Source organism: Rhinoderma darwinii, chromosome 3, assembly GCF_050947455.1.
Source record: "Rhinoderma darwinii isolate aRhiDar2 chromosome 3, aRhiDar2.hap1, whole genome shotgun sequence".
NCBI lineage: Eukaryota > Metazoa > Chordata > Amphibia > Anura > Rhinodermatidae > Rhinoderma > Rhinoderma darwinii.
Window position 1 is genome coordinate 59,460,826 of NC_134689.1, and position 26,882 is coordinate 59,487,707.

Here is a 26,882-nt window from a genome sequence, read left to right on the forward strand (position 1 = left end):
GTTTTTTATTAATTTTCATATGACAAAGTAACAATCAAACCATACACGCAGTGTAAAATACACTGCACATTGAATCAATGTAGCGATAACAAGAGGTACACTGTCACTTATACAATGTATGTGTAAGAACATATTAGAATATTAACATGAACAATAACCTCCCCCCTCTACTGTGTGCATCATTCATATAGATTTAAGACCTATTCATGAAATATTACAATTCCCAATCCCTACATAGTCAGAGATAGAAACAGGCATTCGACCCTGATTAAGTTCTTCCAGGTACCAGTGGTCTGTTCAAATTGTGATCTCAACCTCTGTCGTACATGAAGCGGGAGAGTAGTGATGAGTGGAGACCATGCTTTGAAAAAACGTTCTGTAAGTTTTTCCTTGTTAGTGTGGGCATTGAACCAATCCATCCAAACAAGGAGTTAAGTTTTACCTGGATCAAATATAGTGGTGGCACTACTGGGTTTAGCCAATGCGACAATATATTTTTTTTAACAGCCGCTGATAAAAAGTGTTGTGTTTTGTTTAGGTATTCCAGAAAAACGGACAAGGAGGCAGCACTTCAAAAACTCAGAAAATCTTTAATCACCCATGCAACGTTTCAATCCCTCAGGACCTTTCTCAAGCATAAAAAAACACATCCAAAATACAAGTATTTAAGGACTCACAGAGTCAATTAGCAATAAATCAGTGATCAAATAAAAAACAATAAATATATGAATAAGTAATAACAAATAAATCAGTTGTAAAATATATACAAGTACAAGGGTGAAAATTGCATGTGTACATATAGTTAAATCAGGGACTGGTACAAACACTAAGGCCTCATTCACACGACAGGGTTTCCCGGCCGGGTGCCGGCCGTTCATAAATCGGCCAGCACCCGGCTGCATTAGGAATAATAGACCCCTAATGGGGCTATTCACACGACCGATTTTTTGACGGTCGGGAAAACTGGCCGTCAAAAAATAGGACATGCTCTATTTTCGGCCGGCTACCCGGCCGCCCGGCTCCCATAGAAGTCTATGGGGCCGGGTAATACACGGCCATCACCGGAATGTGTCCCGAGTGATGGCCGGGTTTTCCGTCACTTGCGCGCTATCTCCTCCTCACAGCGCAGAGTGCATGTGAGGAGGAAGAGTTGATGCCATTCGGACGAATGGCTGTACACTGTGTGGCAGGGCCGGGGTGTACAGCAGGTGGAAGGGAGCACTGCGCTGGCTCCCTTCTCCTGCTTGTTTTAAAAGTGCCCTGGCCCGGCGACACCTTCCATGGCGCTGCTGCTGCTGCGGCTGCTACTGCTGTAGCGATGCCACTATAGCAGAGCGGGGTGCTAGCTCCATTTTAGCTCCCTGAAGGAGCGGAATCCCCGTGTTTTCGGGGATTCCGCTCCTGGACAGAGCGCTTGATGTCTCTGTCCATATCTGGGCAGTGACATCAGGGGAAACTCCTGAAGCGGAATCCCCGAACACATGGGGATTCCCCTTCAGGAGTTGCCGCTGATGTCACTGTCCAGATCTGCCCGGCCCGAAACGGATGCAAAAATAATGCAAACCGGCCGGGAAAAATGGCCGATTTTACCGGCCGATACTCGGGCTCGGGCGGGACCGGGTCGTGTGAATCCCGCCTAAGCAGTCCATGTGTAAACATTGAATAAATAGTTAATAGATCACCCATGTGTATATGTTAAAAACAAGATTGCTTACTGTCATTTGTGGAGGGCGGAAGGACACATTCTTAATGCGTTTACAGCGTCCCTGCATACCAGCTGCGTGAATCCCACGTGTGTGAGCAAGCATGTCTCATCCGTGAGTATGTGCCGAAATCCCGCGAGATTACACTATGTAAATCTCGCACATGTGCAGTTGTACCACAACTCACACGGCGGCCATCTTGAAAGATGGCAAAGGGATCATATAAGTCTTGGCAAACTGCTGGTGCATGTTTTGGCTGAAAAGCCACAGAGGGAAGGGACTACTAGATAAGTTTAATGTCCTAAGAGCATAAAGGGGGGGGGGATCTAGAGGGGACAAGGGGACTGAAATTGGTCCCCTTTGTTAACTTCAATATATCCTGGAGTGCAGCATAAACCAGTGCAACAAACACCCAGATGCTAACACAGCTCAATGTATAAAAATTCTGTCATGATGTATGCAGATATATATACAAACCCCCAAAAAATTGTTATGCAAGGCAAATAAAACAGTATGAGTCCCAGCATATCCAATAGTAATATCCCACTTCAAAGAGACAAAAAAACGCTATGGACCAAGCAAGGAAAATATATTCAGCTTGGATAGATGTATGTAGGCACCCGAAACCCAAGGGAATAATCCACTCCGCAAAATGTATCTGCAAATGACAATAAAGAATAACAATAAAAAATAAAGATTATGTATGTTATAAATATATATCATCTCATTATGCAAAAAAGTGTGTTCAAATCTTACATACAAAGAAAGATGACATATAAAGATCAAAGAAGGTATCGTAAACAGAACGAACAGCAGTATATAGGATGATATCAACATCTCATGGCCGCGCCAACTTTTAAATCAATGTTTAAACCCTGTGGAGATGGGGAGTTTAACTTAAAAATCCACTCAAGCTCCCTACGTTTAAGTCGCAAGATTCGGTCTCCACTCCTCCGATGTATAGGTATGTGGTCAACAATCCAAAATTTTAGATCACTGACCTCGTGTCCCGCTGAAACAAAATGTGACGACACTGGTAAATCCAGTCTTTTAGTTCTAATGGTAGATTTAGCTACAGTTGTTTCTCCAACATAAATCAATTTGCAGGGACACTGCAGTACATATATGACGTGGGACGAGGCACAGGTAAAAAACCTTGCCACTAGTAGGTTGACAAAAAGTACTGCCCTTGACCATATTGTTACAATTTGTGCAGTTCAGACAAGGGAAACATCCCAATTTTTTAGGAGCCAGGGTTAACTGGTGATTAGTACAAAAAGGTCCACGTATATAGGCCATAATTGGGGGCCTGCCAAATTCAGGAACTGTGTCAGTAAGATTCGCAAGAATACCCCACTCATGGCGTATAATGTTGGAGACTCTGCTGCTGATGTCCAAATATGTAGAAACAAAAGCCAATCTACCAGAAGACTCTCGTCTCTGAGGAGTCAACAATTGTTCCCTAGTGATCATCTCCACCCTATCTCGCTGTTTCTGTAGAAGGGACCGAGGGTATCTACGCTCAACAAACTTGTTACTCATCTCATCAAGGCGTGGGCCAAGACATTGGGGCTCTGCCACTATTCGTTTGACCCTTAGCATTTGGCTAAAGGGTAGTGATTCCACCATCCGTCGAGGATGTTGACTATCATATTGCAATGCACTATTGCAATCAGTATCCTTTTGATATAGGTCAGTAACAAGCCTGTGACCCTCCCTATAAACCAGAGTGTCCAAAAAAATGTAGACTCCTAATAGAGGATTCCATTGTGAATTTGATGTCCTCATTTATAGAATTAAGAAATTCGAAGAAGTCTAAAAGTTGTGCCATAGTGCCAGTCCAGATGACAAATATATCATCTATGTATCTCTACCACCTGAGCACATGGCTAAAGTGGTGGGATACATAGATGTTTCGCTCCTTGAGGGCCGCCATGAACAATTTGGCATACGTCGGAGCCACATTAGAGCCCATGGCGGTCCCCCTTCTCTGGATGTAGAAGGAGTTCCGCAAACAAGAAGTAATTCTCAGTGAGAACCACCTCGAACAGGTCCATAAGAAATTTTGCACCTATGTCAGAAAAGTCAGACCCTGCAAGTGCCTCACTAACCATTTTAAGTCCTCTATTGTGGTTAATGGACATGTACAAGCTACAGACGTCAAAAGACGATAATATAACGTCACTGGTTAAGATTACAGTAGATAATTTTACTAGAAAGTCTATCGTGTCCTGAATGTAGGACAAAGCAGAGATGGTGTATACCCTAAAGATTTTATCGAGGAAAACAGCTACAGGGTTAAAAATAGAATCTCTACCCGATATGATGGGGCGTCCAGGGGGTTTGTGTAGACATTTGTGTTTCTTTGGCAGACAGTAAATAACTGGGGTAACTGGATGTGTCACTATTAAAAATTCAGACAGATCGTTGTCAATGATCCCCGCTGTTAGGGCCTGCTGTATAATGTGTGAAATCTTCTGCTGTATTCAAAATTTAGGGTCTCCATGAACCCTTTCATAGACACTGACATCATTCACTTGACTCGTAATTTCGTCAAGATATAGCGATGTGTACATGACGACCAAGGCTCCGCCCTTGTCAGCTGGCTTGATCGTCAGGGACACATCACCAGACAAATCCCTGAGGGCCCTCAACTCAACACTGGTTAGATTAGGGTGTAATAGTGATGGCTCCCCAAATTCCTCCCTGAGTTTTTGGATCTTCTGTTTCACTAAACTAGGGCTGAGGAGGGAGGTCAATGTAGAAAAAAAAGGGGTAGCCAGGTTAGAGAGGGGTCAGACTATATTGGTGGGGGGAGAAACAGAATGTGGGGAGAGGACTAGACAACAAGATAAGGAGATCCTTTCGTTACAAAACATCAGTGTAAATAAAAAGGACCGATTAATGTCAAATCACATTTCTGATAATAAAAGTGAAAAACTGACAGGCAAGTTAAAGTGTATGTTCACAAATGCCAGAAGTCTAGCAAGCAAAATGGGGGAGCTGGAGGCCTTGATACTGGAAGAAAATATAGATATAGTTGGTGTTGCTGAAACATGGCTGGACTCTTCACATGACTGGGCTGTAAATCTACAGGGTTTTACACTTTTTCGTAAAGACAGGACAAATAGGAAAGGTGGTGGTGTATGTCTGTATGTGAGAAGTGATATGAAGGCGAGTGTGAAAGAGACAATAGTGGGTGAAGACTGTGAGGAGGTTGAAACCTTGTGGGTGGAACTAGAAAGGGAGGTGATCACTGAAAAAATTACTTTTGGTGTAATCTATAGACCCCCCAATATAACTGAGGAGATGGAAGGTCAGATATATAAACAGATGGAGCGGGCTGCACAGGCGGGTACTGTAGTGATAATGGGAGATTTTAATTTCCGGGATATTAATTGGTGTCATGGTTCGGCTTCAACTGCAAAGGGGAGACATTTCCTCAACCTGTTGCAGGAAAATTTTATGGGCCAGTTTGTGGAAGACCCGACTAGAGGTGAAGCTCTGTTGGATCTGGTCATTTCTAATAATGCAGATCTTGTTGGGAATGTCAATGTTCGTGAAAACCTCGGTAACAGTGATCATAATATAGTTACATTTTACCTATACTGTAAAAAACAAACGCAGGCTGGGAGGGCAAAAACATTTAATTTTAAGAAAGCCAATTTCCCCAGGATGAGGGCTGCAATTCAGGATATAGACTGGGAAGAACTAATGTCAAATAATGGAACAAATGATAAATGGGAGATTTTCAAATCTACTTTGAGTTATTATAGTGCAAAATTTATTCCTACAGGTAATAAGTATAAACGACTCAAATTAAACCCCACATGGCTTACACCTTCTGTGAAAGGGGCAATACATGACAAAAAAAGGGCATTTAAAAAATACAAATCTGAGGGTACAGCTGTAGCCTTTGTAAAATATAAAGAGCTTAATAAAATCTGTAAAAATGTAATAAAATTAGCAAAAATACAAAATGAAAGGCAGGTGGCCAAGGATAGTAAAACAAATCCTAAAAAATTCTTCAAGCATATAAATGCAAAAAAGCCAAGGTCTGAACATGTAGGACCCCTAGATAATGGTAATGGGGAGTTGATCACAGGGGATCAAGAGAAGGCAGAGTTACTAAATGGGTTCTTTAGCTCTGTATATACAACAGAAGAAAGAGCAGCTGATGTAGCCGGTGCCAGTGCTGTTAATATATCAGTTGATATACTGAATTGGATGAATGTAGAGATGGTCCAAGCTAAATTAAATAAAATAAATGTGCACAAGGCTCCGGGACCAGATGGGTTACACCCTAGAATTCTTAAAGAGCTTAGTTCAGTTATTTCTGTCCCCCTTTTCATAATATTCAGAGAATCTCTAGTGACTGGTATAGTGCCAAGGGACTGGCGCAGGGCAAATGTGGTGCCTATTTTCAAAAAGGGCTCTAGGTCTTCCCCGGGTAATTATAGACCAGTAAGCTTAACATCCATCGTGGGGAAAATGTTTGAGGGGCTATTGAGGGACTATATACAGGATTATGTGACAATAAATAGCATTATAAGTGACAGCCAGCACGGTTTTACTAAGGACAGAAGTTGTCAAACTAACCTAATCTGTTTTTATGAAGAGGTGAGCAGAAGTCTAGACAGAGGGGCCGCTGTGGATTTAGTGTTTTTAGACTTTGCAAAGGCATTTGACACTGTCCCCCATAGACGCCTAATGGGTAAATTAAGGACTATAGGTTTAGAAAATATAGTTTGTAATTGGATTGAGAATTGGCTCAAGGACCGTATCCAGAGGGTTGTGGTCAATGATTCCTTCTCTGAATGGTCCCCGGTTATAAGTGGTGTACCCCAGGGTTCAGTGCTGGGACCACTATTATTCAACTTATTTATTAATGATATAGAGGAAGGGATTAATAGCACTATTTCTATTTTTGCAGATGACACCAAGCTATGTAATATAGTTCAGACTATGGAAGATGTTCATGAATTACAGGCAGATTTAAACAAACTAAGTGTTTGGGCGTCCACTTGGCAAATGAAGTTTAATGTAGATAAATGTAAAGTTATGCATCTTGGTACCAACAACCTGCATGCATCATATGTCCTAGGGGGCGCTACACTGGCGGATTCACTTGTTGAGAAGGATCTGGGTGTACTTGTAAATCATAAACTCAATAACAGCATGCAGTGTCAATCAGCTGCTTCAAAGGCCAGCAGGATATTGTCGTGTATTAAAAGAGGCATGGACTCGCGGGACAGGGATGTAATAATGCCACTTTACAAAGCATTAGTGAGGCCTCATCTAGAATATGCAGTTCAGTTCTGGGCTCCAGTTCATAGAAAGGATGCCCTGGAGTTGGAAAAAATACAAAGAAGAGCAACGAAGCTAATAAGGGGCATGGAGAATTTAAGTTATGAGGAAAGATTGAAAGAATTAAACCTATTTAGCCTTGAAAAAAGAAGACTAAGGGGGGACATGATTAACTTATATAAATATATTAATGGCACATACAAAAAATATGGTGAAATCCTGTTCCTTGTAAAACCCCCTCAAAAAACAAGGGGGCACTCCCTCCGTCTGGAGAAAAAAAGGTTCAAGCTGCAGAGGCGACAAGGCTTCTTTACAGTGAGAACTGTGAATTTATGGAATAGCCTACCGCAGGAGCTGGTCACAGCAGGGACAGTAGATGGCTTTAAAAAAGGGTTAGATAATTTCCTAGAACAAAAAAATATTAGCTCCTATGTGTAGAAATTTTTCCTTCCCTTTTCCCTTCCCTTGGTTGAACTTGATGGACATGTGTCTTTTTTCAGCCGTACTAACTATGTAACTATGTAACTATGTAACTATGGTAACAAATGCTTCTATAATAGGTTCGCATACATAAGGCTGCCAATCAGATGTTTTATAAAGCCCAACTTTACCTAAAGCAAATTCACTAGGCAGAAAATTAGAATTATCAAGAGATGCAGCCTTATTACAAAATATTTTTTTAAGTTTGATCCTACGAAAGAAAGCATAAAGATCCAATTACAGTTGGAACCAGTCCATTTTGGACGCAGGACAGAATGACAATCCCTTATTTAATAATCTCAACTCAACATCAGTAAGCGTGCGTGAGGAGATATTTACCGCCAGTGTGTCTAGTTGGCCTTCCTCTCCTTGCCTCGCATTGACTGACAGTGTCGTCTCGTGCGTTCTGTTTTTGGGTTTGAACCGCCTCCGGTGTTTGCGGCCCCCTCTCCTTGTACGTTCACGGTCACCCCTAAAAATGAACTCGGAATGTCCATAGGGCTCTCTGCTATAGATTGAGGATGTCTCCTATTCGATGGAACTCCTTTGCCATATGATCCTCCTCTGATTATCCTTGGTTCCTTTTGCCAACTGTAGATACGGCCATCAATGTAATCCTCCACATCGCGTACCCACTTCTGGCGCTTAGTATTTTCCACATGGGATCTGAATTTGTCGAATGATTCCTTTGCACCCTCTTTAAATTTCTGCAGATCATCCATAGGTACCAGGGCTGTAAGTGATGCATCCAAATCTTGTATGCGTGCATTCACACTCTGAAGTTCCATTTGCAGGAATTCAATATTTAGTAAGATGATATCCCTGGCATATCTGTTAGATATCTGGCAAAAACGTTGGCAAAACTCGACATTATTAGGAATTTTAATTTGTTTAGGTATTCCGTCACCCTCAGACACCCAAATATCAAATAGGACCCATTCTGGATCAAGAGGAAGAGATAATCTAAAAGTAGACTGTAGGTAGTTGTGTACCTCCTCCCACAGATCTCTAATTTTTGGGCAGTACCATAGATTGTGAAATATATTTGCATTGGGAGAACCACATATGGCACAATTGTATACTGAACCTGGAGAAATCTTAGATTGGATGCAAGGGCTAATGTAAGCTCTATGAAATATCATGAACGCCATGTCCTGGTAACTACTAACTGGGATGATTTTTTGCAATTACAATGTGGCATTTAAAACATCTCCTATATCAAGATTAGGAAGGTCAGTAGGCCACTTGGCAGGACCTATGGTGAGCTTGTTCCACTCTATGGAAGGTCTAATAAATCTATAAATGGAACTAATCTAATTCAGTTTGGTTCGTGCTGCTTTTAAAACAAGATTAATACAAAAATTTAAAGGTTCAGTCCTAGTTTCTGCTAAAGTGCGCATTACATAACTGTGGGACTGTAAATATACAAACTGAGAACCCACTAATGCTGGAAATTTAAGGCATGCCTCACCAAAAGGCAATATGGGATGTTAGTGCTCCAGCAGATCTACAAGGAGATTGCATCCCTGTGCAGATAAGATCTTATAAATTTCTGGGGGTTGCCCCTCCAAAAAGCGAGGATTACCACAGAAGGACAAAAATACAGAGTGTTCCTATCAACCTTACATAGGTGTCTCAGCTGTCTCCCAGGTTTGAATTGTGGTGCAGATAACTGGGATGTCTCGTGTACCCACTGGAAGTTCCAAATCAGATAAATGTAATAAAGATTTTAGAGTAATGCATGGGAAATATTGGGCTTTTAGGAATGTGTTTGGAAAAATGTGTCTTCCTGCGTAACCAGTAACATATGTATCTTGCGTTTGCTGCCAAACTATATAGTCGAAGGTCCTTTAAATTAAAGCCACCCAGGGATTTGTGTTGCTGTAGTTTATAGAGGCATTCACCTCCCCAGTTAAAGATCCTGAAGGCTTTAGATAAAAACTTTGTCAGTTTTTCTCAACAGCGGATGAGTTTGAATGGGGTAAAGCAATTTGGGCAATACCACCATCTTAATCGGATGGCATCGACCTGAAAAAGCTATTTTATGATGTTGCCATGATTTTAGGAGTTGCATGATGGAGGCAATAAGGTGTGAAATTCAGTGAATAAAGTGTAGCCGAGTCCGATGGTAGTTTTATTCCCAAATACAGTGAAGGAAATAAGTATTTGATCCCTTGCTGATTTTGTAAGTTAGCCCACTGTCAAAGTCATGAACAGTCTAGAATTTTTAGGCTAGGTTAATTTTACCAGTGAGAGATAGATAATATAAAAAAAAAAAAAGAAAATCACATAGTCAAAATTATATATATTTATTTGCATTGTGCACAGAGAAATAAGTATTTGATCCCCTACCAACCATTTAAGAGTTCAGCCTCCTCCAGACAAGTTACACGCTCCAAATCAACTTGGTGCCTGCATTAAAGACAGCTGTCTTAAATGGTCACCTGTATCAAAGACTCCTGTCCACAGACTCAATTAATCAGTCTGACTCTAACCTCGACAACATGGGCAAGACCAAAGAGCTTTCTAAGGATGTCAGGGACAAGATTATAGACGTGCACAGGGCTGGAATGGGCTACAAAACCATAAGTAAGATGCTGGGTGAGAAGGAGACAACTGTTGGTGCAATAGTAAGAAAATGGAAGACATACAAAATGACTGTCAATCGACATCGATCTGGGGCTCCATGCAAAATCTCACCTCGTGGGGTATCCTTGATCCTGAGGAAGGTGAGAGCTCAGCCGAAAACTACACGGGGGGAACTTGTTAATGATCTCAAGGCAGCTGGGACCACAGTCACCAAGAAAACCATTGGTAACACATTACGCGGTAATGGATTAAAATCCTGCAGTGCCCGCAAGGTCCCCCTGCTCAAGAAGGCACATGTACAGGCCCGTCTGAAGTTTGCAAATGAACATCTGGATGATTCTGAGAGTGATTGGGAGAAGGTGCTGTGGTCAGATGAGACTAAAATTGAGCTCTTTGGCATTAACTCTACTCGCCGTGTTTGGAGGAAGAGAAATGCTGCCTATGACCCAAAGAACACCGTCCCCACTGTCAAGCATGGAGGTGGAAACATTATGTTTTGGGGGTGTTTCTCTGCTAAGGGCACAGGACTACTTCACCGCATCAATGGGAGAATGGATGGAGCCATGTACCGTCAAATCCTGAGTGACAACCTCCTTCCCTCCACCAGGACATTAAAAATGGCTCGTGGCTGGGTCTTCCAGCACGACAATGACCGGAAACATACAGCCAAGGCAACAAAGGAGTGGCTCAAAAAGAAGCACATTAAGGTCATGGAGTGGCCTAGCCAGTCTCCAGACCTTAATCCCATCGAAAACTTATGGAGGGAGCTGAAGATCCGAGTTGCCAAGCGACAGCCTCGAAATCTTAATGATTTACAGATGATCTGCAGAGAGGAGTGGGCCAAAATTCCATCTAACATGTGTGCAAACCTCATCATCAACAACAAAAAACGTCTGACTGCTGTGCTTGCCAACAAGGGTTTTGCCACCAAGTATTATGTCTTGTTTGCCAAAGGGATCAAATACTTATTTCTCTGTGCACAATGCAAATAAATATATATAATTTTGACAATGTGATTTTCAGTTTTTTTTTAAATATATTCTATCTCTCACTGGTAAGATTAACCTAGCCTAAAAATTCTAGACTGTTCATGACTTTGACAGTGGGCAAACTTACAAAATCAGCAAGGGATCAAATAATTATTTCCTTCACTGTAGGTGATAAACCTTGAACTCCATTGGAATGGAAAGCTCTGACCCCAATGTTTTTTGGCTGATATAAATTTAGGGAGAGCCTCCGACTTGTTAGAATGAACTATAAATCCAGAGACTTTGCCAAAGTTGTTGATTGTAGACCTAATATCTGGAATCACTCGTTTAGGATTAGCAATAAGCAAAAGAATGTCATCAGCAAAGGCTAGAAGCTTAGTACCACCAAGTTGTATACCTTAAAAGGAGGGTAAGTCATGCAAAGTCCTGAGAAGAGAATCTGGGGCCAAGTTAAATAACAAGGGAGAGAGTGGGCATCCCTGCCTAGTAACTCTACCTATATAAAACAAGGGGGAAGCAATATTATTGACCATACCGAGGACTGGGGACCAGTGTATATATAGCCTGCACTGCATAGATGAAATCCTTCCCAAAATTCAGAAACTTTAGGATTCTGAAAATGTGTGCCCAGGATACCCTGTCAAATACTTTATCTGCATCCAAACTAACTAAAATGTTTTTCATTTGACGCTTAAGCCTAGTATGAGTAATAGCTGCAATTGCAGTCCTGATGTTGTAAGTCAAAGATCTGCCATGAGTGAACCCTGTTTGAGAAGGTTTAATAAGGTATGGACTGCAGTCTATTGGACAAATTTTATTTTAACAATTTAAAGTCAGAGTTCAATAGGGGGATAGGACAATAGGAATTTGTGAGATGAGGATCTGTACCAGGTTTTGGAAGAACTATAGTACAGGCTTCTTTAAACCTATCAGGAATCTTTTTATTTTGGCTAATAGTATTGAAAAGAGACAATAAGTGGGAGCAGTGGCGTAACTACCGCTATAGCAGCCGTAGCGGCTGCTACGGGGCCCGCGGCATGGGGGGGCCCGTGTCGCCCGCCGGCACGGGCCCCCACCATGGCCGGAGGCTCCGCTAGCAGCCGCTATGGCTGCTACAGTGGGATGCCACTGAACACTTCGGCAGAGCAGGGAGGTATCTCCCCGCTCTGCCATTAAACAAAATACATGTATCCCCTGTCCACAGGATAGGGGATACATGTGTGATCGCTGGCAGCGATAGGGAGAACGGGGGACTGAAAGTCCCCCAAGTTCTCCATCACACACCTCGGACTTCCGGGGTATGTGTCGGCAGCTCCGTAGAAATGAATGGAGCGCCGGTTGCGCTTGTGCGCATGCGTGGCCAGCGCTCCTTTCATTTTTAGTGAGCTGCCGACACAGACCCCGGAAGTCAGAGGTTAGTCATGGATAACTTGGGTGACTTTTGGTCCCCCGTTCTCCTTATCGCTGCCAGTGATCACACATGTATCCCCTATCCTGTGGATAGGGGATACATGTCTTTTGTAGGACACGCTGTAGGTCGAATTTTTTTGGAGGAGGGGACGCTGTATGGCGTTCCCTACAGGGGGGGCTCTGTATGGCGTTCCCTACAGAGGGGGGCTCTGTATGGCATTCCCTACAGAGGGGGGCGCTGTATGGCGTTCCCTACAGGGGGGGCGCTGTATGGCATTCCCTACATGGGGGGGGCGCTGTATGGTGTTCCCTACAGGGGGGGCGCTGTATGGTGTTCCCTACAGGGGGGTGCTGTATGGCGTTCGCTACAGGGGGGGGCGCTGTATGGCGTTCCCTACAGGGGGGGCTCTGTATGGCGTTCTCTACAGGGGGGGCTGTATGGCGTTAGCGCCATACAGCCCCCCTGTTGAGAACGCCATACAGCCCCCCCTGTAGGGAACGCCATACAGCCCCCCTGTAGATAACGCCATACAGCCCCCCCTGTAGGGAACGCCATACAGCCCCCCTGTAGATAACGCCATACAGCCCCCTTTGTAGATAACGCCATACAGCCTCCTTTTTATTACAATATATTTTAGGCTCCATGTCAGGTTTGAAGAGGTCTTGTGGTGCCTAAACAGTGGAAACCCCCAAAAAGTGACCCCCATTTTGGAAACTACACCCCTCAAGGAATGTATCCAGTTGTATAGTGAGTATTTTAACCCCACAGGTTTTTTGCTAAATTTATTGGAATTAGTCTGTGAAAATAAAAATTTACATTTCTTCTGAAGAAACAGACATTTTTAATTTTTGCAAGGAATAAAGGAGAAAAGCACCCCAACATTTGTAAAGAAATGTATCCTAATTACGGCAATACCCCATATGTGGTCATAAACTTATGTTTGAACAAATGACATCCCTCAGAAGGGAAGGAGCGCCATTTGGCTTTTGGAGCTCAAATTTTGCTATAATGGTGGGACCAAAACAGTGGAAATCCCCCAAAAGTGACCCCATTAACATCAGAATCCAAGAGAGCAAATGCCTCTTCAGCAGTATATAACTTGCGTGCCATTTTTTTACGTATTTTTTTTAACGTATTTTTTGTAACCATTTTAATAAAAGTAACAAAGAAAAAGTCCACTAATCAATTGATCAATAAATTTATAAACGACCCTAACAATTAATCAATTAGTATCTAGAAGTAATAGAACTGTAAAATATAGGAATAAATAATTTTATCTAAATGTGTGTGTATATGTATATATTACGTATACATATATAATCAATTGAATCTGTACAACTAATCAATTGTTGAACGACTAACAATTAATAACTTTATGAACGACCCTATCAATTATTTGATATGTAGAATTAATAATTTATATGAATGTTTGCATGTGTGTGTGTGTATATATATATATATATAAAACGTGTGCATATATCTATACAACATTATACATATATATGTAATTAATTAAATCACAACTAAATTATGACAACCCTAATAAATTTATGAACAACCCTAACAATGAATCAATGTGTTTTAGAATTTACAGACGTGTAAAATATATGGAGATTTATATAAGATTATGTGTGTATACGTATACACTACCGTTCAAAAGTTTGGGGTCACCCAAACAATTTTGTGTTTTCCATGAAAACTCACACTTATATTTATTACATTTGTGGGTTCGATTAAACTCTCCAAATGGCTAGATAAAGAGAGCTTTCATGTTAAACTCGACAGTCTATTCTTGTTCTTAGAAATTAAGGCTATTCCATGCGAGAAATTGCCAAGAAACTGAAGATTTCCTACAACGGTGTGTACTACTCCCTTCAGAGGACAGCACTAACAGGCTCTAACCAGAGTAGAAAGAGAAGTGGGAGGCCCCGCTGCACAACTGAGCAACAAGACAAGTACATTAGAGTCTCTAGTTTGAGAAATATACGCCTCACAGGTCCTCAACTGGCAGCTTCATTAAATAGTACCCGCAAAACGCCAGTGTCAACATCTACAGTGAAGAGGCGACCCTGGGATGCTGGCCTTCAGGGCAGAGTGGCAAAGAAAAAGCCATATCTGAGACTGGCTAATAAAAGGAAAATATTAATATGGGCAAAAGCACACAGACATTGGGCAGAGGAAGATTGGAAAAAAGTGTTATGGACAGACGAATCGAAGTTTGAGGTGTTTGGATCACACAGAAGAACATTTGTGAGACGCAGAACAACTGAAAAGATGCTGGAAGAGTGCCTGACGCCATCTGTCAAGCATGGTGGAGGTAATGTGATGGTCTGGGGTTGCTTTGGTGCTGGTAAAGTGGGAGATTTGTACAAGGTAAAAGGGATTTTGAATAAGGAAGGCTATCACTCCATTTTGCAATGCCATGCCATACCCTGTGGACAGCGCTTGATTGGAGCCAATTTCATCCTACAACAGGACAATGACCCAAAGCACACCTCCAAATTATGCAAGAACTATTTAGGGAAGAAGCAGGCAGCTGGTATTCTATCTGTAATGGAGTGGCCGGCGCAGTCACCAGATCTCAACCCCATAGAACTGTTGTGGGAGCAGCTTGACCGTATGGTACGCAAGAAGTGCCCATCAAGCAAACCCAACTTGTGGAAGGGGCTTCTGGAAGCATGGGGTGAAATTTCTCCCGATTACCTCAGCAAATTAACAGCTAGAATGGCAAAGGTCTGCAATGCTGTGATTGCTGCAAATGGAGCATTCTTTGACGAAAGCAAAGTTTGAAGGAGAAAATTATTATTTCAAATAAAAATCATTATTTCTAACCTTGTCAATGTCTTGACTATATTTTCTAGTCATTTTGCAACTCATTTGATAAATATAAGTGTGAGTTTTCATGGAAAACACAAAATTGTCTGGGTGACCCCAAACTTTTGAACGGTAGTGTATGTCTATATATAATATATATTACGTGTGCGTGCATGTGTGTGTGTGTGTGTGTGTGTGTGTGTGTGTGTGTATGTATATATATATCTACATGATTTTATAGATATATATATATATATACATTTATTATCAGCCCTAATTGATTATAAATTAACTAATTAAATGCCCTAATCTGAGTACTATCTAAACTATCTACCTAACAGACTACCTAAACTACAACTAGCTGCCTACACTAAACTATCTATGTGGAGGTGCTTTTTGTGTGTATTTCACAGTCGGTGTGTCTTTATTTGAGACACAGCAGATACTCGGCACAGTGCTTCTTCTCTCTCACTGTCTCAGAACGATCTGACAGGGAGGGAGGAGAAACATTGTAACGAACAGCACGAAAGTTTGTTGCTGCAACAAACTTTGCTGTGAACACCATGATAGCTTTATCATGGTGATCACATCATCGGGACCGACACCAATCCGGTCCTGATATCTTCTCTCAGCACTTAGGCTGCTAGTAGCAGAGTGTGCTGAGAGATTCAGAGAAGTTTGGAATGAACGGTCTGTAGAAATTTGTGAATCCAAGGAAGCGCTGTATGGACCTCAAGCCTTGAGGGCGGCGCCATTCCAGGACAGCCTTTACCTTCTCAGGATCCATCTTGAGGCCTTTATCCGAGATGATGTAGCCCAGGAAGGGTAGACTATTTTTCTCCAACTTGACGTACAGGCGATTCTCCCTTAACCGCAGCAAAACTTGACGGACAGGTCTCTGATGAGTCATAGGATCTGGAGAAAAAAATCAAGAGGTCATCAAGATATACCACAACACAAACATAAAGGAGGTCACGGAAGATGTCATTAACGAACTCTTGGAAGACCGCGGGCATTACTAGATATTCATAGTGTCCGTCACGGGTGTTAAATGCCGTCTTCCAATCGTCACCTCGGCGAATGCGGATTAGGTTGTAAGCCCCACGCAGGTCTAGCTTCTAAAAAATCTTGACTCCTCGTATACGATGAAACAGTTCAGCAATCAATGGCAACGGATATCTATTTTTTATATTTTTTACCGTGATCTGGTTGAGATCCCGGTAGTCGATGCAGTGACGCAGAGAACCATCCTTTTTCTTGACAAAGAAGAACCCGGCTCCTGCCGGGGAGGAAGACTTCTGTATGAAACCCCTCTCCAAGTTTTCCTTAACATAGGTGGACATGGACTGAGTCTCTGGCAGGGAGAGAGGATATATCCTACCACGGGGAATGGATGCACCAGGAATCAGCTCGATAGAATAGTCATACGCCCGGTGTGGGGGCAGCGTCTCCAACCTCCTTCTTGCTGAAGACATCCTAGAAAGTGGAATAATGACAAGGCAATCCCGCCAAGGACTGAGGCAGAGGAGGCTGGGCCGGACAAATCTGTACCAGGCAGCAGTTGAGACACTCGGGACCCCACTAGAGAACCTCTCCAGAATTTCAGTCCAGGACTGGGGCATGTAGTCGGAGCCAGGGCAGGCCCAGCAGCACAGGGTTGACTGCTTTAGCCAGGACAAAGAACGAGAGGAGCTCGGAATGAAGGGCTCCCACTTGGAGCCTCAGTGGCTTGGTCACAGCTACAACCTGGTCTGGCGGAGGTAGTCCATTCACTGATGCAACCATCAAAGGCCTCTCCAGAGGGGTTGTGGGGAACTAGAGAAGATCCACCTGGTCTCTTCGAAATGAAATTAGCAGCGGATCCAGAGTCCAGATAAACAGAGACCTGGTGCGTTTTTTCGTCGGACACTATGGTCACGAGAATGGATAATTTAGACAAAAGTCCTTTTTTACCCAGGGTTGTCTCTCCCACCAACCCTAGGCTCTGGGGCTTTTGGGGGCACAGACGCACAAGATGGCCTCTGAGGCCACAATATAGACAGAATCCCGAGGTGCGTCTGTGTTGTCTCTACTGGGTAGACAGCTTAAACTGGTCTGTCCTCACTGATTCCTTTTGGAGGATCAGCATCTGAGGACAGCAGGGAATGCAGCAAAGTAGGAACGGGCTAGGGAGTCTTTCCTCCCAACGAGCCTCTTGGAACCGTTCTCGGATCGTTATATCAATCCGATCGGCCAAAAGGATGACGTCATCCAGGGTAGATGGCAGATCTCGGGCGGCAAGCTCGTCCTTAATTTTAGGAGACAGTCTCTGCCAGAATGTAGCCACCAGTGCCTCATTTATCCTCAACAATTCTCCCGCCAGGGTGCGGAAGTGGATGGCATACTCGTCCACGGAAGTGGTCTCCCTGGCGTAGGTTCAGCACTGACAGGAGGTGTAGTCGGAGGATATGTACTGCCAGGAGGTGTAGTAGGAGGAACAACGGCTTTCACATCCAGTCGATGTGCACTAATGTTCAATGCCTGGAGGAGTTAGTCCTGTCGAGACCGGAGGTCTAGCATATCCGCCCGCATCTCTTGTGACATCATCATGGTCCTGTATTGACCAGCAGTGTCCATGGCCTAAGCTTATTGTCACATTGGGTACGTGGACCCACAGGGCCGTACCGCCATGACGGTATGGCAGCGGGCCAACAGGACGCAGGTCACTGTCTATAGTTCGTATAGGAACGGGAAACACTGGGAACTAGAAAACACTTAAGAGTCCATTTGCTTAGACAGCCTAGGGTAACGACAACAAAGCTCAGGAAATTCAGAAAGGGGTAGAGCCCCTCTTATCGTCTAGGGTGCTCATGGACTTATTTGGTACTTAAACTCAGATGCGCGCGCTTCCCCTTTAAGAGCGGGCGCGAGCATGCGCGTGTACCCTACAGGGCCCGGCCGACAGATGCTCACAGATCCATGGCTGTGGCAGTCGGGAGGTGAGTGAGCTTGACGGTCCACGGCCATGGGCATGACAGTATGGCACATTTAGGTAAGAACACGGTGATTAAAGCTGTGATTGTCCTCTTCGCATAGAAAATATTTCACCATATAAGAGATGGGAAAAGTTCCCAAGAACGCTCCCAGGCCAGGGAATTGCAATGGTAGATGTAGTATAAATGCATACAGGAGCTATAAGAATGCCACTTTTAAATTCTATCATCAGCGTGACTTAGCAGCAACAGTAGAGAAACAGCAGAATGGGCATCCAATATTGGCTCTGTCAGTATTCACAGTGATGGTTCAAGTGCAGAGGCCGTGTGGCCAGCAAAGCATATAACCAGCAGATGCTGGTAGTCAATATGGCCACCAGGCCAGGCAAACCAGTACTATTCCATGCTTCCCACCTCACATTGAAGCAATCTGCTAGCAGCAGAGAATATGAAGTGACAGTCAGTTTCTCGGGAGCTGGTGCTGGCCTTATTCACCCTGATTCCCAGGTTTTCTTCTGCAGAAGAATTACTGATGTGCTAAGCATTAGCTGGGGAGATCAATAAAATGGCCACTGCAGGTGCCCCCGTGTCACTCTTCTGCCGAAACTGCGAGGATTACTCCTCCGGGAGATTGTGGAGAGCCGGTCAGGTCCTGCCTCACACTTGTCCACTCCTTATCCCGCTGCCTGTCCTAATAAATCACTGGCAAGCCGGCTTACCGACAGTCTATGTGACGAGCAGAGCGGGAGCTCTCATAAGATGCGGCCGGTCCTAAGCTCCACCCCTGGAAGTCCCTGCAAATACTTTTTTTTAAATCAGAAATACAATTGGAGCAATGTCTATCTAATTGATTATAACGTCTGTGTTCCCCCGGCAGGGAACAGGTTAACATAATCTATATTAAATGATGTGCTACATGCACTAACATCCCTCTCTGCCTGTCACCACCTCAGCCGGTCTCAGACATTGCAAACGAGAGCAGTGTAAATTGCAACAGGGCCAGGCAGATAGCGCCGAGCGGGCACTCTGGGGCGAGATTACATTATAGTGTCTGAAATCTGAGCAGGACCCTGTGCAGTACTGGCCCCACCATGGGGTGTTAAATGACGTTAAAGGGGTTGTGTCACAAAACACATGTATCCCATATCTTACAGGATAGGGATTACAGGTGTTATCGCTGGGGGTCCGACCGCTGGGACCCCCAGTGATAAGGAGAACGGGGACCGAAAGTCCCTCGAGGTGCTCCATGAGAAGCTTGGAACTTCCAGGCTCTGTGCCTGGCTTGTCAGTCCGGAAGCTCCTTAAAAATTTATGTAGCACCAGTCACACTTGTGCGTGTGCATGATCGGCGCTCCATTCGTTTCTATGGAGCTTCCGGACACACAAGCCGGGCACAGAACCACAGAAATCCCATGCTTCTCATGGAGCACTTAGGGGGACTTTCGGTCCCCCGTTCTCCTTATCGCTGGGGGTACCAGTGGTCGGACCCCTAGTGATCACACGTGTCCCCTATCTTTGGATAGGGGGATACATGTGTTTTGTGACACAACCCCTTTAATGTCATTTATTTTACATGGTGGGGCCGGTACTGCACAGGGTCCTGCTTAGACTTCAGACACTATAATGCTATCTCGCCCCAGAGTGCCCGCTAGGGATACATGTGTTTTATGGCACAACCCCTTTAAGGCCGGATTGGACTTTTAAAAACGGTCCGTGTGTCAGACGGATTTCCTGGCCTGATCACGGTACATGTGAAAGTGACTCCTGGCATCATAGTCATTTTCACTGCAGTCACACGACAGTGGAAAAAAAAATTGTCCATTAAATTGTCAGTTTTTCATGTCCATTTTGCATCAGTGTCTCCAAATTCTCATCCATTTCCAGTCCGTCTGTCCGTTTTTCATGGCCGTTAAAAAATAAATAAATTAATAAATAAAAAGAAAAGAAGAAAGGATGAATGTCATTTGTTGTTTTTTTTGGTTCCAATCCCCTGAGAGCACCTCAGTTCCCAGGTAGATATTGGCACATATCATATAGTTTTTATAATCCCCTAGCAACAGCCAAGTCACGTGTGGGCCATGCTTACTAAATTGCAGAACTCTCCGGAATATGTTGGAGAAACATACACTACCACCAAAATGAAAAGGGTCTGAAACAGTTTACCATTACAAACACACATTTCGGCCTTCAGAATAAATGTCTGCAGCAAGACATTTAAAGGGAACATTTCTATGAAAAATAATACTCACCTCTCTAGAGTATGCAGTGTAAGTTGCATGAAATTTCTGTCCCACCCACGGTCTGTCTAGGAGGGAAAGTCTATCAGGAGTCGTATGTGTTTCTTGCAAATAGAACGAGTGGATGTAAATCTTTCACAAAATCTTATACCGCTTAGTAGCATCTGCTGGTCCCCTCACATTCCAGGTGATTACGTTTACCATGATATTCCATAGGAGGCATGAAGTAAAGACACAAACTCTTATACCCAGAGGAGGGGGAGACCCCGACAACAAACAGACCTAAGATCCACAGTACTATCATTTGAGCAGACCAAACCCCACCCCATAGACCCCAAAACCCCTAAACAAATAAACCCATTAGTGAGTAGAACAAGCCCTATTCTAAAGTTCCCAAGATACCTCACCGACCCTTTCTTAGCACAGGGCGGAAAGGTATGTGTTCCCCCTGAGGGCCCGATCAACAAATACAATCTGGAGAGATAATGGCAATAAAGCAGTATAATATCCACAAGTACAATCTCCTAACTAGATAACTTCATAGTCATCCAAGTGCTGACAGGATAATGATACATTTGTAACCATGTGTATATAAAAAGAAAAATGTAAGAAAGAATAAACTGTGTAATGTAGTAAGGTACATTCAGCGAGTTAACCAGGTAAACAACAAGGCAGCCATACTCCCACCACCCAAAATGATGCTAGTGTCCGCCTGGCATCCAAGGGCTTGAGACGAGCAATTCAACGTTTTGCAGCTTCATCACAAATATCAGGTCACTCTCCAGAAGTGTACAGCTGTCGCTCATGTTGTTCGAGCCATCTCAACGCGTTTTTCAGTTATTCGAAAAAGTGTGTAGTGCCTCCCTCTACGCGTAACAGGATATATAATTGAGTACACCACATGTAGACTTCTAAGGGTATGTTCACACGACAACGCCAAATACGTCTGAAATTACGGAGCTGTTTTCAGGAGAAAACAGCTCCTGAATATCAGACGTTTTTACAAGTGTACGCGTTTTCTGCAGCGTCATTTACGGACGTAATTGGAGCTGGTTTTCATTGGAGTCAATGAGAAACGGCTCAAATTACATCCCAAGAAGTGTCCCGCACTTCTTTGACGCGGCCGTAATTTTACGCGCTGTTTTTTTGCCAGCGACGCGTAAAATGACAGCTCGTCTGCACAGAATATCGTAAGACCCATTGCAAGCAATGGGCAGATGTGTGCCGACGCATGGGAACCGTCTTTTCAGGCATAATTTGAGGCGTAAAACGCCTCCATTACGTCTGAAAATAGGTCGTGTGCACATACCCTAAGGCTTCTCTTGATGTAAAAAAATTGCGCCCGACGCTTCTGCACATCCATAGAATAGTCTGGAAATAGTGAGATGTTGTGACACTCAAACTCCAGTTTCTGGTATTCCCTCTTGCGCAGCAGAATATCTCTGTCACAATAATGCAGTGTCTTAGCCAGCATACTACGCAAAGGGCTCCCCGGTAGTAACGGGCACATGGGCATTCAGCTGGCCCTTTCAACGTCAAATAGTGGAGTGAGGTTATCCACCTTGCCAAAGATGTTAAGCAGCAGCGATTCCACATATTCCGTGGGGTTAGCCCCCTCTATCTTCTATGGGAATCCCACAAGCCTGACAGTATTCCGTCTTAGGCGATATTCAAGTTTGTCTTGCTTTAGTCTGAGCGCCTCCATATCTCTGAAATGGTTACTCTTTTCTCTCTCTAATGGAAGAAGCACATCTTCCACCTCTCTAACTCTCTTTCCTCCAGGGCAGTAGTACAGTCAGAAATCTTCTTAACGTCCTGTCTAAGGTTCGAAATGTCCTCTATCACCCCACCAACTTTAGAGGTCAGAGATGTATGACATTAGGAAATGGCTTTCATCAGATCAGAGGGTGTGGGTTCTACCTCTGTTACAGGCTCCCCTGGACACTCCATAATCCCCTCCTCCACTTGCGTAGACTGTGCCGCCAGGGTGGAACTGCTGTCCTTCCTTTCCTCCAGACACACAGGATTCTCCATATCTATCTGTGGGACAGACCGTGGGGCATCTCCTAGGCTGAGATCTGCAGATGTATTGCGTGCAAACCTGCTCAGCCGAGCCACCACGTTTCTTGGAGTCTCCGCAGCACGTGCAGATTTAGCAGGAGTAAGAAGCCTAGCACCATCTTGGCCTCCTTGTCGCTCCCCTTCACTGCTCGTCCCTTTACATTGATGGCAAACGGTCTCGAGTGGCAGAAGCGGAATATTCCCAGGTCAACCAGGTATGTATAACAGAAAGGTTAGCCCAGTTTGCACACTTTATAACGGCACAGCAGGATAAATGTCACAGATCAGGAGCAGTAGTGAACGGGTCTGCTCACATTGCGCGCAGGCCACACCCCCTAATCAGGTTAGTTTGACATATCTCATCCCCCAAAAACCCATGCTGATGCCGTGTTAAGTTTATTTTCATTGAGCTACTCCAGGACAGCATATTTTAGAAAAACGTCAAATATTTTTTGACACCACGTTTGCTATGTGCCAGTCCTGTGGACCTACGTAGTGCAATGCGTTAGAGCTGTCAGTGTCCCACAGACAACAAGCCTCCGGCAGCGCCTAATAGACTTCCGTACTCATCAGACCTGGAGGCCATTGGTAGGCCTCTGTTTGCCATAGCAACCATCGGCACCCTGGTCATGGTGTTGCCTATTGACTACAAATCATCTAGATGCCTTGATCACTTTTGACCGCGGAAGCTAAGGGGTTAATGGCGGAGATCAGAGTTATCTCTGGTCCCTGCCGTTAGAGCAGGGTGTCAGCTGTGACTTAATGCCTCGTCTAAAGTTTTTCTTTAGTAGATTGAACGCTTTCTTTATAACGTTTATTGTAATCCTTAAAATTTTCTTCAACCACATTAGTTTCCGTGATTCTAACTCATTTGTTCCCATAATAAGGTATATATTTATCATAGGACTTAATTAGGAGGCTTTGTAAAATGTCCTATTTAGAATTTTTATTTTTGAGGACATAGTGCCAGATTATTCAATTAAAGCATACCTAACTTTTCAAGTGAGTTTTCAGAATAAGCTGTCGTGTATACCTGAGGAATGACACTATTTCTGAGGAATGACACTAGATCATTATATGACTTGTATTTTGCATTTTTATCAGTATTTCCCTCTGCAGGCTCGATCGCTAATTCTCAGTTTTCTCTGAGCTAGTGGGCAGTGTCTAAGGGGCCGTTTACATATGCCTGGCGTCCGCTTCAGGTTACCTCCGGCGTGTTGAAAAAAAGCTGGAGGAAAACTGATGCTTGAACGAATTAGTTCGCTTTCTATGGGATCTGTTCTGGTACAGGGGATATCCTATGTGGTGCCGGACCTCCCTGGAAGCTGGATTCAAAAACGTTAACTGCAGCGTTTCTCGGTCCAGCTCCTAGGAAGGTCCGGCGCCGTATCCTATCTTCGTACATTGTAGCTGTATGAACGTCAGGTGCTTTCTGGGAGCACCCGGCGGGAATGTGGATGTGAGCTGGGAGCGGAATCCCCGGTCAAGGCATTGCCGGGGATTCCGCTCCAAGCGGAGCCCACCCTACCACCCAACCGTCCCGGATTCAGCGTCAACAATTGAACTAATACTGAAGCAGGGAACCATCCGGTCCCTGCTTCAGAATTAGTTCACAGCGGAGGAGCAGAGGGAGCTCCTGCGCTCGCTGAGGATACCCCGGGCACAGCGCTACTTTAAGCACTGTACTCGGGGAAGCCCTTGACATCACGGTCCACTGATTGAGCAGAATTCCCGTTGCTGATGATCTGGCCGGGGATTCCGCTCCTAGAGGAAAACTCCTGAGGTCGCTGTCCATATATAGACATTGATGTCAGGGATTCCTCCTGAAGCGGAATCCCTGGCTAGATTCGGCAACAGGGATTCCGCTCAAGGAGTAGCCACTGACATCACTGTACAGTGGCGTCAGGGAGTCCTTGAGGGATTCCACAGCCACAGCATCGGCAATGTGTGTCGCTAACTACAGGGGGGCTGTGTGACATTATCTACAGGGGATACTGTGGCATTATATACAGAGAGCATTGTGGCATTATCTACAGAGGGCACTGTTTCATTATCTACTCATGAAATTCATGGTTTTAAAAATGTGTCAAAAACGGAAAACACAGACACGGAACGGATGCAAAACGGCTGACAAAATTGGACCTAGATGGCTGTTTTTAACGGCCGACACCGGAACCCTGTTGCGTGAATAGAAACAACAGCAATCCCTGTGTGGTGTGGGGTGGGATTGGGTAGCTATAAAGGCGCCAAAAACTAGCTACTCCCTGAAGTTAGGGCTAGTGTTTGGCGTCTTTGCAGGCTCACAAGACTGCGTCGAAGATCTGATCTGAGTGGACAGCAGCTGCCTTCTGGGCTCCCTCTCTTGGTGCTGGCCTTGGCGCTACACTGGATATAACACACGTGTTGTTACAATGTGTGTGTCAGACTTCAGTGTAGCGCTGAGGCTGTAGCAGAGAAGGAGAGCCCTGACATGGTACACAACAAGTATCTAATCTATCATGTATCCAATCTTATCAAAAGCTATGCACCACTCTGATAAAATTGGCACATTTTCAGACCCTAGACTACCATTTTGGTGGACCATTCTGGTAAAAACTGATCTTAAAACGAATGGTAAAAACTGATGACAACGAACGACAACTGATGGTTTTGTAGTAAAAATCGTGAAAAAGCCTGATGGCAATGCATCAGTAATGCATCAGTTGTGATTACTTGGGAGACAAAAAAACTGATGCTGATACAACTGATATATGTGAACGCACCCTAACTGATATCATGTGTTTTATACACTGAACACACATAGGAGAGCAGGATTCTCCTCTTCTATCTCGATCTATCACATATTTATAAACAGCGCCATCATGGAGGAGATTATACAGCAGTAATTGAGAAGTGTAGCTGAGAATAAAACACTTAGGCCTGATTCACATTGCGTTTTAACCCTTCCGCCGGATGTAGAGTCGTATGTCACTCTATAGGCATATGGACAGTGATGACGTTGGGAGATTTGATATGCCGGAATCGCCGGCCAAATTTTTGATCTGTGGTCACATGAGGAACGTCCTCACCTAAGAACTGCGTGCATGAATCCCCAAGCTTTTCCATGTTTATCCCCTTTCCTGTATATCTCTCTCTACAGCTCTCCAATGGGTAATATGATCCATTAGTGAGACTGAAAACTGAACAGTTGCAAACACTATAATAGAAAGGTATAGGGGGAAAGAGGAGTCTGATAGGTGGAGAAAGAGGTATTCTTCTATAACTTAATATATTACAAAGTTTATAATCTTTTTGAGCGCTATAGCTTTGTGGAAAATAAAATGTTAACGTGAATGCAAGCACAACATTTTATTTGAAATCTGTTTTAATTTCAGGTAAATATGCAGGATACAAAGGTTGAGTTGGAAACTTATAAACAATCTCGCCAAGGACTGGATGAAATTTATAATGAAACCTGGAAGCAACTGACTGTAGAAAAACAAGCTAGACTGGTATGTTATGATTTCTTTTTGTCATGTACTGCCATTAACCCCTTCGCGCTCAGCGACGAAATATTACGTCGCGGGGAAAATGCATCGCCATTTTCCCCCGGCGCGTGCACGAGTTGTGACAACTGCTGTTTCCGACAGCAGGCTATCACAGCTCAGTACGCCGCGACTTGCCGCGATGGTCCCGCCTCCACGATCGCCACTATTGGTCAGTTAGTGAGTAACTGTCCAATAGTAGCGATCAGTCACTACACTTCCTCTCTCTGACCTCACATCCGCCCTGAACGCCCTGTTGGAGATAGTGAGGCGTTAAGAGCGGTTGTGAGAAAGAGAGAGAGAAGAGAAAGAGTGGAAAAAAAGTGAAATAAGAAGTTAAAGAACAACTTTTTGGTGCTTCCCACCTCCCCAATCCACTACCCAGTCCTGTACCCTAACTCTTTGTGTTCCCCACACGTTTTTGGTCAGTTATCTCCTATCACTGACCACTTCTTAGTCTTCAGGACCAATTTCTTGGTCCCTGGGGTTTATTTTATTTTTTTATAAAACATATAAAACAAAAAAATATATACAAATTTAAAAAAATAAACTTAATTTAGACAATTTAACTGGTTAGTTTAGTATTAGGGTTAGTTAGTGTCAGGGAACCGTCAAAAAGCGTAGTTATGTATAGCGTCAGGGAATTTAGCGTCAGTAATCCGTCACCGTAGTTAGATCTAGCGTTAGGGGTCCATCACCGTAGTTAGGATTAGCGTCAGGGAAGCTGGGAATAATCTAGATAGGTTTAGTGTCAGGTACCCGTCACAGTAGTTAGGTTTAGTGTTAGGGAAGCTC

General features: G+C 43.9%; 1 protein-coding gene across 6 annotated transcripts in view; it reads left to right on the plus strand.

The window, feature by feature from the left end:
- Window positions 1–26,882, plus strand: part of LOC142748947 (RUN and FYVE domain-containing protein 1-like) — a 543,301-nt gene that overhangs the window by 281,514 nt on the left and 234,905 nt on the right. For all 6 annotated transcript variants that reach the window (XM_075856376.1, XM_075856372.1, XM_075856375.1 and 3 more), the window contains one exon: window positions 25,938–26,054. In XM_075856376.1, coding sequence (XP_075712491.1) covers window positions 25,938–26,054 — 117 coding nt within the window. The remainder of the gene's footprint in view (window positions 1–25,937; window positions 26,055–26,882) is intronic.